This window comes from Rhea americana, unplaced genomic scaffold, assembly GCF_003343005.1.
Source record: "Rhea americana isolate MKP2758 unplaced genomic scaffold, rheAme1 scaffold_132, whole genome shotgun sequence".
Lineage (NCBI taxonomy): Eukaryota > Metazoa > Chordata > Aves > Rheiformes > Rheidae > Rhea > Rhea americana.
Window position 1 is genome coordinate 2358431 of NW_028185395.1, and position 18757 is coordinate 2377187.

An 18757-nucleotide genomic window follows, 5' to 3' on the forward strand; every position below is an offset into this window, starting at 1 on the left:
TCAGTTGAAAGTAAAAAAAAAATGTACATCTTCAAAGGTTTTTCTTGTTGCTGTTGCTTTTTGCACCACAAGGATAAAAATATGCTTGCATGGTAGTCTCAGCTGGGAGCTCCCTTTGCTCACGCTGAAGGAACCCGTGATGCCTACCTGTACCGGGCCAAAAAGCAAACCCACTAAGGTTTCTTCTGAGTTCTTCTAGTGTAGAAAAAAAAAATTGGCATTCAATACGCTGGTCTTCTGAATGTACTGTGAACACTATAAAATTCAGAGTATTATACAGAGAGGTGTGCCATCAGGGCCTGCTAGGCAAACAAAAATATCTGCCAAGACCCCTGTCAGAATACAAGCATCTGTTAAGCTATGCTGTAGTTAGCATACTGCTGGACACATATGTGCAGTATCTTGAATAGAATGATGTTTTTTGGTTTTGGACTTCAGCGGATCATCTTCCAGAAGAGGCTCCTTAGCTAAACTCCACTTTGTCGCTGTAAACTGTGGGCCCAGTTCCCGATGGCCACCAGAAGGGCAAACGCGCTGAAGGTTTGAGTCCCGCCTCAACCTTTACGACGTCCACGGGGTGGGGTGGGGGTATCCTGCCGGGGTGGGGTGAGGGTCTGTGGCACACGCTCTGGAGTCGAGGGGAGCCCTCGGCACCTGCCGGCGGTGGTGCCAGTGCGAGCAGGCTGCAGACCAGGAGGCAGAGGGTGGCTGGCGAGCTGGGCACCCCTGCCTGCCGCCTCGCTGGAGGACAGGTTCCCGGGGGGCTGTGGATAGGCGTAGCCACCACGTCCGCTTGGCAAAGACGATGATACAGTTTTGAAAAAGAAAATAACCTTGGGGCTTATGCTTTTCTCAGAGTCTTTTTCTTCTCACTTTTCGGTGCTTCCGATGGTCAAGCTTTCACTTCTCTTTTTTCTGCAACTGAAATGAAGAGCAAAGCAGAATAAACACCACTGATGTGCAGTGCCCCCACTGCTGGGGGCCCGGTGCTACTCTCTCCACAAGGCATGCGCTAAATTTCTTGGGAAGTAACAGGCAGCCCCGCGGTACATCACAGGCTGGAACTCAGTATTTCTCACTAACCGCTGTGCTAGGCTCTAGGAGTGTTAGCTACCGCCTTTTGTTTTGGGGTATTTCTGAATCGACGCAGCTCTCGTTTTCCCCAGACCTCTGGCACACCGTGATCAAAGCTCTGCCAGTCTGCATAGCAATTCTGTTTTCACAGCTTCTCTAACTCAGAAGCAAAATTTCAGCTCCATTTGACACGTGGAGAGGCCTCAGAAAAGCTCACTGTCATCTCTGAGCTCTTTTCCCACCTTCGAGGAATGCTCTGCATACCCTGCGTAAGCCGAAGAGCACCTAGAAGGTTTTCTTCTTCTTTGTAAGCTAGTGCCCTCAAAACTTGTGCTCTTTGATTAATCAGCCTGTGTTTGTGCTGTGGAGAGGAGGGCTGTTCCCTCCAAAAGGCTTTGGAGGAAGTGGGAGCGGTAGCGGAAAGCTACTCTTCCGCGCACCCAGCCCATGAGAGATCCACTGAACGAACCTTCGTTTCCCACATATTGAAGAACATCAGCACAACTAGTTCTTCTCAATTTATTTTGGTGAAAAAGTGACAGACAGGGTCCTGCCTAGGTGATAAAACTGTTCTTGCCAGGAAAACGCTAGCGAGTGCAACACTGTTCTGGGTAGGTGTTGTTATCCGTCTCGGCAGGGAAAAGAAATGTTCGAAGCGGTGTGTAAAGAAATCAGAAAGCTAAGGGGAGGTTTCAGGTCCAGGGCGGCAGTCTGCAAGGCACCGCAGGAGCTGAAGGAGCACAGCCGCTGGCACGGCAGCTACAGGCACCCAGCTCCTGGGAACCGGTCCCCTCTCTGGGGCCTGGCTCCCGAGGCCGGGCAGACAGGAGGGAGCAAACGTGGCTACGCCAATATCTGAATTTTCCTGCGCCTTGCTTATCAGCACAAGAGCTATCCCGTTCATGGGGCTCCCCGCTCGGCTTGGGCCGTAAAATGGTTGCGCTGGCTGTCTGGTTAACCCTACCGAGTGCTGCGTAGCTGAGTGTGATTCCCCATAAAATTCCAGGCACATCCTTGATGGTAGGTATGTGAGTGGAATTTTCTTCTCCAAAAAGAAAATCAGGCCTCCCTGGTGTAGCCCTTGAGCTGAGGTAAATGTTACCCTCTCCTACAGGACATTTTGGTGCAGTCTAGTCCAGACTAACTTCTTCCCAGGGTAAGGAATTTCCTCTCTGGGCTAGGTGCTTGCTGAAGCGCTCCCCTCCAGCAGTAATCTCTGGGTTTTGTCTCAAGGTGCCCCACTTCCAGGCAGCTCTATTCCCCGGTCATGCTTCTGGGGCACCTGGCAGATGTAAGTACAGATTCTTGTGGGCACATACATCCTCTGATACTCTCCTTTCTGCAGTTAGGTGTAATGAATGTGTTTCTCATGACTGTGATTACACCATAAGCATTCCTACTATTTGGGAATTAAATTAGTATTAAATTATTACCTTTGACTTATAATGATTAAGTTATGAAGTTTGCCTTATGAAAAAGATATTTAGAGCTTACCTCTTTCATAGCATCATCTATCTGTTTTAATTCCTCGTAGCGGTCCCTGGATTCCCAAAGAGGCTGGAGCATCACCTCCTCCACTTCTGGGAATAGCTAGATGACAAAAAAGAGAGAGAGAATACTAACTTTTCTTTTTGTATTCATTAACTCATCCGTGCTAGAAGCAGACTGAAAGGAAGGGTGTGACTCGTGCATTCCTGTTCCCCCGGCTAACAACAAGCCTGTCACAACAACCAGTAACCTCATGTACACTCCCAGCTCCGCTTCGCACGTTTGATTACTGACCTTTGTCACTGTCTCGAACATGGGGATGAGAACAAATTTAAGGAACCCGATCTGCGCTGTTGGTTTGGTCACTTTATCGCGGTCCATGAAAGGTGCCACTGGAAGCCCCTCAGATTTTTCTCGGTCGCTCTGGAACAAATTCATAGTGAACAAATATTAACCTCAGCTAGAAGCCTATGAGGAGAGTGAGGTGCAGAGTAGATCAATAAATAAAGGGCACTATTCTGTAGAGATACCTCGATGGTATATCTGAAAATAAAACAGAATAGAAATCTGCTTCCCCCAGGCTAGTACATCCTGCTTTGTTCAGAGCAAGCATCTGAACAGATCTGCACAGTGCTGACATGAAAGCAGTCATCTGTGGGCTTCCAGGGTTATGAGGCCACCTGATTCCCACTGCAAACCCATGGGTCTTGGGGAGAAAGCTATTCTTGAGCATTCAAAAAGGTGGTAATGGCTCTCTGCCACTCCGTAAGAGAAGGAATGGGTCCTTGATTTCTTCCTTCTGCACAGAGTGATTCTTCTTGGGTATTCAACCAGAAACTACAAACCTTCTTTAATAATGACTAAAGCTAGTGCCAGCTTACCCAAGGACCCATAATTTCTACAGACTCAGCAAGAGAAGGCTGAGTATGTGTGTTCAGGACTTTAGACTGTGTTGTGCAAACCACAGTCCAGACCTTTCATTGGCTTAAACGAATATAGCTCTATTGGCTGAAATGAGTTAACCATATTACCTGCTTGACCACATGACTCACTATTTCTCTGTGGGTTCATGTGCAAGCGGGTCACGGACTGTGCACCTAAAAAAGGTATCCTGTTACAGGCTTTCTCTCCCCTCTATTGGGTCTGTAGGCACACAGCAGTGCTTTTTTTTCATATCTGGATGGCTAAAACCGCAAGGCACACAGATAATACAAGCTTAATTAAAGTCTGCAGGGCAGTGAGCTAGAGGTGCTCCTGGAACATTGCTAGAAGTCTCTGCCTCTTGTCAGAAGATGTCCTCTGCACACACCCTGCCAATGTGTGGAAGAAACGCACAAGACAGTTCCAGCCCGTTGTCCTTCTCAGACCACTGCAGCTGTCTGTTGCTTGTGATGCCGGCTGCAGCTGCATGTAAGCTTGGCTCAGGCTGTATGCAGGAGTCAGCTGAGGGCTGCTCTTCCAGGGATCCTTTTTTATGCAATCAAAACTCATGTCCAGCTGGGAATCCAGTGAGGGGCATTTGTTCAGGGAGCTTAAAATCAGACTTTGCACACCTTTGCAAGTTTCTGCTTTTTCTTCCAAGCAAATGTTTATACACAACTAGAATAGTCTAAACTAGTCCCATGTAATATTTGATACCATTTAATTGACAGTTTTCTCTTGCCACTGCTCTTCCCTTTTGGCTCAAAAACCATTTATATGTCAAATGAACTTGCAAGGCGACCCCTTTATATAGAACTAGCTTCAGTCTGACAGCATTAGGATTTTCTGACTGCTATTGTCTTTCAACTACAAACTACAGTCAATTACATCCACCTACTTTCTGAGCAGTTTCTCTGGTGGACAGCCTTCTGTAGCTTTCTGTTGAGAAAGCCTTTCCATCCTGGAGCTGGACTGGGCTGTCAGACCGCAGGACAGCTCCCACTGAAGTGGGAACCAGTAATAGCAGCAATCTGTGCAACCAAGTCTCTCTCTCATTCTTACCTGCATAAAATATTCCTCTAGTAAGCAGTCTACCCAGGGCTCCGCTACTTCCATTGGGCGGACTTCATTGGAGATATCACAGCATTTTATCAGTACCATCTTCAGCTGAAAGAGGATAAATACTTTAATATTGCAGTCATATTGCCAGGCTCTTTTCCCTATCCAGAGCTTGTTCTTTATGATGCAGGGACAGAGAATACTTTCAAACAGAAAGGACAATCTTAGGATGAAATCAGAGGTCTTAAATTATCTGGATGTTTTCCATTCTCTCAATGACCTTGAATAAGCCACTTATTCCCCCTCTATCTCAGTTTTCCTGTTTGTAATTCTGGAATATGTTAGAATGGAACTTGTGCTTATTTATCATGTGAAGTACTTCTGAGATTTAACCATGAAAGACCATAAAGTTCTTTGTGAGTGCTTGGATGGAGTCAGAGGAGAGGCTTCCATGAACTTTGAAGACTATTGGATTAGGAAGCAGAGGAGACTTGAATTTGTACCGGACACTCTTTCTGCATAGCAATGGACAACAAGAATTTGTATCTTGACAGAGTAAATGTATTTTATTCCTGATGGCATGCCAGAGCCTTTTAAGCCAGAATAAATTTGTAATTCTTTTTGGTGAGGCAGTGGGTGTTAGAAAGGATTCTTTTATAACAACACATCTTGAAACTTCATTTTTAAACAAATGCACATTCATCCACAAGATTTCACACTGTGCACAGAAAAATGATAATCCACAAAAATCTCCTTACACAGGTCATGTGTTCTTCATTAGAGTAATCAAAATTTTCCATTTTTTCCTTGAAAGAGTCCAGTATTTCTGCATGTCTTGCCATGTCTGTAGCCAGGATTAATGTAATTATCCCCTAGAAAAGAAAATATGTTCACATATTAACTCAATATTGTGTACAAAGTCTATTATTGCAGAGAAAAGTGGGGGTGTTAACACACAAAAAACCCCAGATGTATTACATCAGTAGCACTGAAAGGGGAACTTTCTGACTTCAAACCACCAAGTAAACTAGAAAAGAGCTACAAAGAGGTCGCTATGCTGGAGGCTGGCTAGGTCTGTAACATTGGTATTATGTTCTGGAGGCAGAGAGTTTTTTCTTTCTGACTGGCTGATTGTGGAAATGCAGTTGTATAACAGGATGTTAAAGGCCACACTGTTTGCTAAGATCTACTGTTGGTCCCTTGGAAAGCAATATATATTTTGCTGCTGACTCTAGTAACCCAAAGAAGAGACAAAGATCAGTAGATGAGCATGTCCTCCGTATTAATCCTCCTTGGATGAAAGACTTTGAAATATCCAACCACGGGCAAAGCAGTAGGGGCTCTGTACTCCCTGCTAGGCAGAGTTTATGACTGGAAAATATGTGGTTAATTTAAAGTTGCAGGTTTTCATGCAGATCCGTCCATTTTGGTGCACACCTGCTTCTCCTGCATTGGCAGAATCGGTGACTCTAGCTGGACCAGTATTCAAGGCCTTTTTTTTCAGTCTGCTTTTTCATTTAGTGTGTAAGGGAGGTGTGGCATGGAAAGTGAGAACAAATATTGGCCCTTAATGCTATAATGGGAATTACAGTATTGTTCACTGTCACAGAGATAACTGTGATGACTCCCAGTCCACCAAAGCCTCTTCCAATGGCAGAAGCGCTCTGCTGTTGTAAATCTTTCCCCATCTCAAAGCCCCTCTTAAAATTAATACAATGTTCTCTTAAAGCATAAACTTCTGTCATGAGAGCTTAATCCTTTCCCAGTCAGAGCTAATTGGCTCCTTCCACAACATAAATAACTACATAAAAAATGTCACAGGCTTTAATAGTCAGGACGTGCTCATTATTTCTCAGCAAGACATTCCAGGGAGTGCTGTTGTGGAAATCATCCAAGAATCCCTCTTGGATCTTTCCAGTGTGAGGGGTTTTTTTTGGCACCCCTCCTCCAGGGAGAACGATTCGCTTGTATTGTACAGCAGGGAGGTCTGTGCAGGCTACAACTTCAAGCACAGTTTGTAGGACACAAATTGGACCAGCACTCATACCTGTCTTATCTGTTTGAACTGGTCCTGGTTGACGTTGGAGAAAATGTTGTATTCTGGCTGGGAAATGATCTGGAAAGCCACGGCGCAGTGATGGTTCTCTAGTGGGGAGATGTCGTTGTAGCGTACTGCAAGCTCTGTTCGTGCATTTATCTGATAGCTGATGTGAAGAGAAACAATGAGAAGTCCTACTGATCCACACCAGCTGCTCTAAAACACGCTGCTTACTTTTAACTACATTCTTTTGAAATATTTATTCAGTAAACTGCAATTTTTTTTTGATTGTTAATACTAAATCAGACTTCTAGAGAAGATGGATATTACTTTAATATCACTTCAGGCACTCTTCCCCTGTAGGTTATTTTGTTTCACCAAGTCTCTGCAGCTTAAAATGATGTAGAACAAAAACCAAAGGAATGGTTTGGGTTTCATTCAGCTCCCACGAATGCTGACAGATGGATTCTCCACCAGAACTGGGTTCTCACCTTATTTAGTGAATGACTACAATAAATTAGATTCTCTCTCCCTCCCTCTCGCTTTCACACATACATATACAAAAGCAAAAGTGACCATGAATAACACTTCTGGCTTCCTCACATGATAGTGAATAGAATAATATAAACTTTGTAATCTATAACTGTGAAATAATGTTTAAGTTAAATCACTCTTTTTAATTATTACGTTTCAGTCAGTGGAGCTATACTCCTCTGTGTCCTCTCAACTGTAAGATATTTCCTTTTTTTTCCTCCTCTCAGGAGTAGAGAGGGAAGTGTCAGGGTAGAAATCTGAAAGAGTATTTTCCTGACAAAGCTGAGGGCAGTTGGCAATCACAATCCAGACCTGAAGTTTCTGCATAAAGTTCTGCCCTGGCCCGTGTGTGAGCGAACAACAGGGCGTTGGGGGAAGGCTGTGGCCACCCCAAGGTGTGAGGAGGAAAATCTGATCCACAAAAATGCCAGCTAGTGTTACCTTCCAAATAAATTTTAGGAAAGAGAAAGCAAGAGACAGACTTACGTATTGTTATAGCCAGGGTGATCCAAGTCATGGCACACTGCTGCAGTCATGAGAATCAAGATGTCAATTTGGGAAAATTTCTCCTGCAAAGTACAAACCATCAATGCAGTCTTACAGTTTCTACTTCTTCTGTCCTCATAAATGAGAAGAAGAAAAAAGCCCACATTTACATTTCAGGGAGATACAAATCTGAGCAAAATGAAATATGTTTCCATAGTTCAATTTACTTCAATCAAGAAAGAGATTTCTGCCTTCCTTTCCAGCAAAAATGACTGAGATTTGCCTTTGTTGTATTAAATAACAGCAGCTCAGAGGAGGCAATTTGCCTCAAACTTGCTATTACTGCAGAAATAGTGTGAAAGTACAGAGATATTAACTGTCTGACTCTCTTACAAGTCATTTGAGTATCTTGATTAGTTTAGTTAGGACTAGAAGATAACTTAGCTGTCATTACATTCTTTATTAACTAAAGTTATAAAAAGAGTGAGAAAAATTAAATGTAACTTTTCTACAGCTTCTGAAAAGGATGAACTTCCATGCAAAAAAGTTTTTCTTCATACTCCTGCTGAAAAGGAAGCAGACTTAGGCCAGAAACTAAGAGACATTTAACTATGGGACAAATAAGATCTATCTTTTACAGAAATGAAATGAATATGCAAACACAGATTTTCAAATCAAAGGAAAGAATAGATACATGTAGCTTAGGAGAACACACAGGTCAAATATGAATCTTGCATTATGGTACATGCAATATATTATTTGCACTAGATCACCCAGGGGCAATCACTGTTTTGGAAAAAACCTCTGTGGAAATATTTTGTGCCATGGACAAAGCTCACATCTACAGACCATAACTCAGTAGGCTTTTGGATCCAATTTGTAAATGTTTCCTGCTATCAAAATACCAACAGGACTTTTGTGTATGAATATGCTGGAGGTAAAGGTAGCTCCCCAGCAGCCCCAGGAAGTCTGGGAGGTGTCTGGGCTCTGCAATGCACTGGCTGAGTGGGCAGCCAAAAGCAAAAACCCAACAACTTGCCCAACACTTGCCCCCCTCTTTCCGGGGACTGCACAAAGGCAGCTACCACAAGGCTCATCGTTAACAAAGAAGTCGGTGGCTTCTTTGGCAAGCAAGATGGGCACAGGTTTCGTGGCCCTCATGAGGGAGACGGAGTGCTAATATCTGCGTGACGGACATACCTGGAGGCTGCAGAGCGAGATCATGCTGTACATCATCTGGGTCACGCAGAAGCAGTGCCGGAAGTTATGGAAGGGGTTGTTTCTGTAGTTGTCATGAATACACAGCTGCAGAAAGAGGGAAAGGATCAGGCAGAGATAGGAGAGCTCTTTTTTTATATATATAAAAATGGGAATGCATATGCTTCCCAGTCTTCCAGGAAGCACTCTGTGCCCTTACAGGAGTCCTGTGGAGCCCAGTATTTTTCTCCGCTAAGACTAAGTTGCAGCACAAGGCCCTCCAATACTCTTTCTGTCTTTAGGGGGAGGACAAGAAATAACTACCTTTCAAGAATTTGTCAACACCTTAGCTATGCAGTGGTGTCCCCAAACTGCACAAGAAGGGACTAATTTCCCAGCCAAAACAGGGCTACTCATGTGAAGCCCATGCCAGCCTGATGATTATTTTCTTGGCTTCACAATTCTGAGTACGTTTGAAATCAGTAAACTCTGAGACAGGTAATGCTCATAGCAGCTTTTCTCTAGCACCAGCTAGCCATGGAAAAGCATCCCAGTGCAGCTGTAAATGCATCTCAGTCCTAAGATAGGACTCCGTGCTCTTACCCTGAATTTAAACTTCAAACTGTGCAGTCACTAAACAGCCACTTTGGGTATGTAAAGAACACGAAGTACATCCTCATTCCCCTCGCTCACTGAATGCAAATTAGGGTTTTGAAATCTTCAAAGCTGAAGTGTAGCTGTTATCTCATTTGCAGACACTCGGAGGTGGCGCTTTGGGATGTGTCTCTTGGTAGAGTGCAGATGTGAATACACACGCAGTAGCATACCTGTGTAGATTTTCTACCCTTGGAAGCATGAGTGAGATTCAGCTGTGCAGACACAGGGGGACTAACTTTTGTGTATTTTAACTCTCCACAGACTCTAGCTGTGTATGCTCATTACAACTGCAAGGTAAAGCAGTTTTGATGTTAGCTGTGCCACCCAAGTGAAGCTAGCACAGCTGGGTTAAAACATGTCAGTTACTCTTTTAATATATTAGATGGCCTTCAGCATCTTGTCCTGCGCATCAACAGCACTGCTGGACCCCACCTGCTGAAGGCCCATAGCCTGGACCCTAAAGAGCCCTTACCCCCATGCCTCAGTTTGTGCATTTGAATTAATGACAGTGATGGCAAGCTTGTCCTCTTCTCTAGCTAAAGGATGAGTTTACTGAGAGACTCCTCAGGACTCTTTGGGGTCAAACCCTTTAACTTCGCTTCTAGAAAGCATAGGCATGCTTAGCTCTGGACGAAGACAGGGGCTTCACTGTGGACCTTCACTGCTTATTAAATATTTGGGCTTCATTGCAAAAGCTGTTTAGATTCTTCTACAGCCAAGACTTTAAAATTACTTTATATTATTTTAAAATCAGTTAATCATTAGCTAATTCCACTATATGGTTGACAGCCAGGCCTGCGGGCAGTGAGTGGTATCTCCCAGCCTCTGCAGAGGCACTTTGCTTGTGCACAGGCACCGTAAAAACACTGCATGGGTGTAATGGGTATACCCAGCAGCGGAGCTCAGGGCATCCCGGGGGAATCTTGACCCACAGCACTGAGGGGCTGGAGTGATGGGGCTGCATTAGTCATCCTCTCCTCTGCTTTCTGCAATAGCCAGTGGATGTGGGAGCGTGAAAGAAAGTGTATGCGGGAGGCAGCTTTTTCTCATCCACCGAAGTTCAAATTGGTGCCCATGCTCTGCCTGGGGAAGTATCACAGCTTGAGGCAGATTCCTTGGGGCTTTTTTAAAATCACCTTCCTTTCTGTGAAGCTAGTGTCTGGGAAAGGAATTCTCAATGTGTCTAAGATGTGTATAAAACATGTAGGAAACTCCCCTCGTTGTTCACAATGAGCCTCTTAAATGCTAGCAGCAGAAAAAGACTTGGAGAAACAAGCTAACAGGAAACCGCCTGCTGTAATGCTTGTGGGTGGTATGTTGATGCATGCTGACATGTCACCTTGTTTCCCATGTTTGCAGGCTGTGAGACAGGAGGAGGAAATATTCTGTTTTATCTGCTCTGTGCTAGTCTTGATAGTATTGGGTTTCATCTCACCCCTTCTGTTGAGCGAGTTTCTAAGGTTAACAACACTAAGCTTTTCAACTATCTCCTTCAGGGAGAGATTTCCCAGGTCTTGATCATTTTTAAAATCTCCTTAAATGTAGTCATTATCTTTTTCTAAAATGGCTTAACCAATGCTACACATAAATACCAGGTGAGCCTTACTTTTTGCATAGAGACGTGCTAATATTGGTCCATTTTATCCCCTATTCCAATTTCTAATCAGCCTTCCGACCACGTGGAGTTTGTTCAGACCTTTCTGGAAGTCTACATCAATCGTATAAAACAGGTCCCTCTGCTCTGTGCACACTCTTCAGATAATTAAGCAAGATTAGTAAAACATAATTCTTCTCCATGGGAATCGTAAGAAACTTATTCATATCATGAAGTTCACGTCATGATGTTTTTAGTTACTGTTTCAATAAATTTGCCAGGTAGAGATGTTAGTTTTGCTAACTAGAATTATTCAGGTTATTCCTCGATCCTTTTTAAACAACTAGCGGTATATTTACTATTCTGCACTACTGTAGGAAACTGACGCACTTTACTGAGAAAGCCAACATATTCTTCAGCTTTTTAACAATTTCATGCTTATACTCCCCCTCAGGTCTGAAAACTTACCGTTTTTTAAATGCTACAGTGTTTCTTCTTTAGACCTTTTAGTTTCTGGTATGATCTCATCTTTATCACGTTTGACTTCCCTGTAACATTCCCCATATTGAAGACCAAGGTAGAAAAAATTCTTTAGCTTCTCAGCCATTTCTTTTCTTTCCTTCCTTGCATTTTACTCCCTGTGACTTAACACATCTAATAATTATTGTACTGACTGGCTTTTTTTTGGCTATATTTGAAGATGTTCTTGTTGTCTCCATTTACATCAAGCCACAGCAGCACTCACCAGAAGTGAATTGCTTGTAATAATAGAAAGCTCAGCAAATGAATGCAAAACAGTTAAAAATAGTCATCTGTGACCACAAGAATGCAACCATTTGCAGAAGTACTTACACTTTAGGGCTGTGTATAGATTCATTGCTTTCAGTGGGATTACTCATGTGAGCAAAGCTAATTTCATGCCTAAGTATTTTGTTTATTGATTTCTGAATCTGAAAAACTGCAAATAGTCAGTAAACTGAAATACTTACCAGCCACCTCTTTAACGTGATAGGATTGATGTTGAAGTCTTTAACCAGTCCAAGATCGTGGTACATATGTTCTAAACAACTCAGCATCTGTGGCCAGGGAGAGATAGGTTATCAGCTTGGCACATATCACTTTAGTTTACAATACAGAGCAAAGTGAATTTCCTCCTTGTAACCCTCACGTAATTGCAGAGCCCTTTTGTTAAGATGAAAGAAAGATGTTCAAAGATTGCATGATTAAAGACGGTGCAAGAGGTTCTGAAAGCTTTTTGAAGTAGACAGATCACTGCTGACTTCACAGATTTTGTACAGGGCTTTGAATCATACCGACTCTCTTTAGCATTTGTGATTCATACGTATCGCAACAATTCCTTCTCATGAAAAAGCATTGCTCTTTTTTTCTAATTCGGCTGAGATACGGGCTTGTTCTAACGCTCTTGAAGTCAATGGGAATTTTCCCACTGACTCCAGTGGCCCTAGTTGTATAGAAAATGACAGCAGAAAATAAGACATGCCTAAAGCAGCATGTATTCTAGTCTTTTATGGCTTCTTGTAAGTTCTTAAATCAACTATCCTAACTTTGTTGTTTGTTTGTTTAAAAAAAAAGAATCTCAGTTTATTAAAACACCGAATGGTAGGGTGAGTTTGTGAACACCGGCTCCCACAATCGGGAGCTACGAACCCCAATGGCTGCAATGCAAAGGCAGGGTGCTCTTCTGAGACAACGTGTGCTCCAAGCCACGGACGGGAACACAGCTAGCGTGGCAGTGCCACTCCTGGTTAATCTTCTGGATTAACCAGGAAAAAAGAGAGCTATATAACCTGATGTATCTGTGCACATAGCAGCTGCCACTAATCAGAAGTGCACTACTTTCTAGGATTTCAGGACTGTATATATCTGCATTTTCATCTGTGAGAGCAAAATCTGCAGGGGGTAGAATGTGGCCATCATATTAGCAGCTCTTAGACTGTAGACTGATCCAGGAGTTACAATATGATGAGTATAATACCATAAATACAACCTCGAAAAAAAATTTAGTTAGGTTTCTACTATTTAGGATCTTCTAAACTCTCTAGAAAAATGGTTTCATCTAATGAAATTTTATATTTATCCAGGGAATATACATAGTTTATGTGGTATCAAGGGGGCTGGTTTTGAGTCATCTGAACAGGAAGCAAGAGACTTTCCTACAAGACTTGAGGGACAATGTCACAAGCTGATCTGTGCTCAGATCACATAGCCAGTGTTTTGATGCAGAGCACTTTGTCTCTTTCCTAGTCCCTGAGATAGAATACATGTTTTGCAACAGTTTCAGAAATGACTTTTTGAAACAATAAACCTGAGCTGAGAGGCTGAGTTATGCTCAGGAAACGCCAGTCTCCCTCCACTCATTGCCAAGAGGGCTCTGGGTGAGTCACTGGGGTGATTTGGAGTTCCAGAGCTCCTATCGTGGAGTCGAGTGAATACACAAGGGTATCAATTTTTGTTTAAAAAAAATAATTTTAGCTTTCTTGGTCAACAGCAAAAACTTGAATATGGGACTCTTTTAAGGCTTAGAATGAGTGAGCATTTGTGAAAGAGAATGCAAGCTTGCTGGATAGCCCTATTACCGACATATTGCAGAGCACCATGTTATTTCCTTGTTTACTGAGCACATAGACAACTAACTGTTCAATGCTAAATAAGCATTGATAGAATTGAAACATTCTCTGTAAATACAAACCAGAGCTAAAAGGGTGAGACAAACCCATATGGTGCTCGGGTCACCAGGGTTGGTGCGGCATCTTATTTCTGGGCAGCGTTCCTTCCTTGCAGGGCATGCCTGATCTCTGTACCCTCTGGTTAGCAGCATTCATGCTTCCCAGTACTCTGAATGAGTGACTATGCTAAAATACTACACTCCAGCATGCAAGAATCCGTGGAAAATGTTCTTTTGTCCCTCCGTATTCTTTCCTAGTAGTCAGAATAACAATGAGCCAACAGTGTTACGGTCCACCTGGCAGGTTGTAATTCTCCCTCACTTGAAAGACCTGACAGGCATGCAGAAGACAGGGCAAGCCATTTTGCCTGAGCAACTAACTGCCCAGCCGCGATGCCAAGAAATAGGGCGGGAAAGGGAGCAATAACTGCAGAGTGTCCGCCCCAGCTTGGCAGAGACCGCGCGAGGAAAGCGCTGCCAGCCTCTGCAAAAGTGGGAGACAGACCAGAACGCCACCAGAGAGTCCGTCGGTTACTCCACCAGCCAGATGAAATGTCTTGAACGAAATCTCTTTCTTGGTGTGTGTGTGTGTATGGGGAAGGTTTGGACTATTTTTCCCTGTCATGTGCATCCAGAAATACTGAACTAGACTGACTCTTGTATGTGTAATATTTTATTGAAAATTTAATTGTGCTGCTAGTGCCACTCAATCCTTCCCTCAAGAAGAACTCAGCACTCAAACCCTAATCTAGGTCTGTCCTCCCTTATGTTTTCCCTATCTGAGATTTAATCAGATCTGTTGAATCTATTTTTACATTATATTATATGCTGGCCATTGGAGACACAGCCTCCTTCTTCGTGCTTCTGCAGAGGCACATTGGGCCTTCTAGAAGCTTCCATCATACAGATGACAAACAAAAGCAAGGAGACTAATGACAGTATGCCTAATAGGCTGTGCATGCAGATTGGCAACCTCTTCAGAAAGCGCTGCAGAAAACCCTTTGCGTAAAAGGGTATGAATCAATGCATGCACCTCAGTCTGGATCCGTACAGCAGCAGCTGTGATTTCCTGATTTAGGGAAAGTCTTACAAGAAAGGAAATTTGTAATAAAAAAATAAGGTAAGGGAGAGGAGGGGGAAAAAAAAAACTCCTTCAGATTACCTCAAATAGCTATTTTGGCTTTGTTTGTTCTCAGAAAGAGTACAAACCCAGCAAATGGTGCTGTTGGATGGGGGCTAATCCCTGAGGGTCTGTCTTCACTGTGGGAAGGAGTATTTTTCTCGATGACAGCCTCAGTGGGGACAAAGCGCAGCCAGGAGCTCTTTGGCCCTTAGCTCCTCAGCCAGCAGAGGCTGCACGTTGTATTGACCACAGGGTGACTCGAGCCAGTTGCCTAAGTGATGACCATCTTTTGCATGGTCATGTCAAGGCTTCAGGGCAGCAAAGACCTCCAAGGGGTCTGTGGCAGCTGCGCTGACCAGTGGGATCCCTGACCCGTCACTGGGATTGCACAAGGGTCTGCAGGCAGATGCTGCAGAGACCTGGCACCTTGCAAACTTGTAGCCAAATTTACCTCCTAGTTACTTGCTTGTAAGCCCCAAGCTGTTATTTAATTGCCGCATCGTTACCTCATTGGGCTCCCACAGCCAGACGTCAAAGGTTGGTTTCCGAAGAGCTTCGATGGTCTCCTGGGACAGCATGTACTGTGGGCAAAACAACAGGCAGCGTTACTGAGAGCACTCTGCATCTGCGTGAGGTTGCAGCCGCACATCTCTGAAACGCCCCGGGGCCCCGCTCACGTGGGTTTGGACCTGATTTCCCAAGGGAAAAGTTCTCTCTCTGCCCTTTTCCTTTTTCTCCCAGTAATTTGAGAGCCAGCAGGCCACTCTTCCTCCAAAGCAATGTTTTGCTTTTTTTTTTTTTTTTTTTTTGTGACAGAAATGCCACTGAACACAGAGGGGGACATGCCAGGTGGCTGCTGGCACGCATGGCTCCGAACGGGCCACAGCACGGCTGCCTCTCACAAGCAGCTCTGGGATGCTGGGGTGGACGGGCACGTTTGTAATGGGGCAAGGGATATGGAAGACCTGGGAGAAAAGGGAGAAGCGAGGAGATGCTAGGGAGGGGGCTGCTGGTGGAGGCATACAGGCTATTTCAGCAAAGAGATGTAAAGGGTGTAGGATGCCAGTCTGTCCCCCACTGCATTAATTCCACTACTAGTGAAACAATTTAGTGCATTTAATGCATCCAGTTGTGGCTATATAATATGAAGTGTATAGGTTTATTATTTTAAAGTAGTTAGTGTAATATTTTGAATTTCAGATAATTTATAGTCTCATTCTGAGTATTTTTTCAAGAAGTTCCACTTTTTCAAATTGGTTGTCAGCCTGCAAGAATTATTTAACTTTTTATCCTTAGGCTCAAAATCCAGTTCATCATGCAGTGGGGATTTGTTTATAAAAAGAAAAAAAAAGAATGTGGGAGGTTAAAAGATCAGGGAAGAATCTGGACATTACTGAATCATATTTCTTAGACTCTATTGATCAAAGTCTTCTTGGAACACAAAAATCTTGTAGCTTTAATTGGTGCATTTACCATACCTGTCTGTAATTAGTTCAGGTGTACTATACTGCAATTCTGAATGAAACTATTTGAGCCATCAAATTGTTGATATTGAATTAAGATTCAGAGAAGGGTAACACTGAAGATGAATTTTCCTTCTGGAGAAGGCAACAGTTTTTGCTTTTGCATATTTAACGTACACTTAATATGATGTTCTGCAAGAAATCTGCGAATTAGCAATACGGATGAGTTATTTAATCATGGCCACTTCTTCTTTCAGCAGAATCATCGCCTCTTAGCCTCACTGACATTGGACAAATTTGTCACCTCAAACCTAATAACAAATATCACAGATCTGGCAAGCAGAACCCAAACTTCTTCTGAAGCCAAAACCCTTACGAGCTGTGTTCCCTGGACAGCAGTGTATTGGTTTACCCTGCAGCCAGTCAACACAACTCTCTGTAGCATTTGTTGTTAATTCAAAGTATCGATATTATAGCAGTAGAGCAAAGTTGAAGGGGTATCTGGCATAAATGCTAAAATCAGTTTCAGAAGGACTATGTTTGCCCTATATAGGGCAAAATTTAATTAAAAAAACCATAAGTCTACCATAGCCTACTTCATAGGCCTAGACATCACTTTTGCTAGGCAGGGCAAAATAAATGGCAGTCTTCTAATAATACAGCCAAGATTTATAATTCGTTGTTCAGTAAGGCTCTGAAGACAAGTTTGCAAGGATGTATGTTGTATGATGCAGCTGGGTCACGCAAGGCCGTTGAGACAGCTTTGGTCTGTGCAAGCAAATGACTGCTCTTAAGCTACAATTTGCACACGTGTGACCTGGTGTTTTGTCAAGGTGCGAGTTGGACACGGAGCGGCTGCATCCTGGCAGCTTTGAATAATTTCTGTGGAGAGGGACTGCAGGCGCTTGGACCAAATATCCTGTGTGTTTCATGGTTTTGGGCCCATTCACCACTCTGAATTTGTATTTGCTTGTGCCTGGTAGACATTCTTCTTCAAACTTTGACATTTGCTCTAGTAAATACACTAACTCATTTTCACAGGTGCAATGAATCATTCTGGAGAGAATCCAAAGTAGCATTTTCTCTTTGTTTTCCCAACTGAAGCATCCCATAAATTACTTTTTTAAATTAAAAAATAATCCATTAGGCGAAAACAGGAAGCAGCACTATTTTCAATTAGAGTACAACATTATAGGGTATTTTTGATAGTGTGCTACAAGCATACAGAATAAGCAAATATTACTAGACGGAAGAGCATTAAATGTTAACAAGAGCAAAATGGTCATTAACATTTCAAACACTAATGAGATTTCAAGTATTAAAGATTACTGAGGATCCAACTCTAAGCCCGTTGCAGGCCATGACAGCTTTTCCACTGGATTCCAGGAATTTTGGATCAGGCCCCGTGTTTAGAATAATTAAATGATAGATGGCGAGGGAGTCGTGCATTGTAAAATGACATTTGTCAGGATGGCAAGCATGTGTTAGGATTCGTATAAGCATGAGTATTGCATGGTACCTTTGGGTAGGAGGGTACATCCCGCCGGGGAGTTGGCCTCTTGTTTTCATCCAAAAAGCTGTACTTGCAGGGACAGTTAGTCCTGAAATGAAATATTCAGCCCTTAGCATTGCGGGAACAGCACCGCTCGGTCTTGAAAAATGTCAGATGTGTTTTGGTCTTTTGGTAGGCATTGCTTGGAGATTGTGCCGCTTCTCAACCTCTCCTTTTCTAATCTGCTGTTGCTGAAATGCTTTAAAAGTGTGATCCTGTTTGGGATATTCTCCCCTTGTGCAACGCTCCCGTCTGCCTTTCTCCATATATTTGAATACAGATTAGGACTGTTCTTCTCCAGTCATGTATCCATGGATACCCAACCCCTTCTATTTAAACCTAGTAACCTTCCTTTTAGCAAACAGCCTGCATTCACGCCAGCATGCTTTTCAAACTAGGAGGCTGCACCAGCACTGGTAAATAAAACAGGCGGCGACTCTGCTCTGCCCCTGACACTGGCTAGTACGGCAGAGCTCACCGCCTTGCAGCTTAGATCCCCGAGAGAGCAGCCTCGCCTCGCTCTTCGCGTTTGTCCACGCAGCACCCCCGGCCTGTGCCGGGGCGGCCACGCGGGAGACTGGGCCAGGAGCCGCGGGAGCCTCCCAGGGTCGCACCGCACCGCACCGATCACGGGATGCGGATGTGCCGCGTTTCGCATTTATCCCTGGAGACCTAAGATTTGGATTATCCTCTCTCATTTCTCACTCCACCCCCACAACCAAATGAACCTAAAAGAAAGCCCAAAATGAAACTGACTGAAACATTTCACTGACTTTATTTGTCCCCCTTTTCAGGATTTTGCAAATTTTGTATTGCCTCTCTCTATTGCTTCTCTGTTGGGAACTGGCCCACATCGCTTTTGTTTTTCCTCTTGTCTTTGATCCC

At 43.6% G+C, this 18757-nt stretch overlaps 1 protein-coding gene across 1 annotated transcript in view; it reads right to left on the reverse strand.

The window, feature by feature from the left end:
• PDE9A (phosphodiesterase 9A) overlaps positions 1–18757 on the reverse strand; it is a 31189-nt gene continuing 12432 nt past the window's right edge. The window contains exons 6-16 of the mRNA XM_085297954.1: positions 17840–17921; positions 15364–15438; positions 12038–12124; positions 8801–8905; positions 7601–7683; positions 6590–6746; positions 5301–5414; positions 4546–4650; positions 2857–2985; positions 2569–2664; positions 1–921 (exon numbers count right to left, since the gene is read on the reverse strand). Coding sequence (XP_085154080.1) covers positions 901–921; positions 2569–2664; positions 2857–2985; positions 4546–4650; positions 5301–5414; positions 6590–6746; positions 7601–7683; positions 8801–8905; positions 12038–12124; positions 15364–15438; positions 17840–17921 — 1054 coding nt within the window. The 3' untranslated portion in view covers positions 1–900. The remainder of the gene's footprint in view (positions 922–2568; positions 2665–2856; positions 2986–4545; positions 4651–5300; positions 5415–6589; positions 6747–7600; positions 7684–8800; positions 8906–12037; positions 12125–15363; positions 15439–17839; positions 17922–18757) is intronic.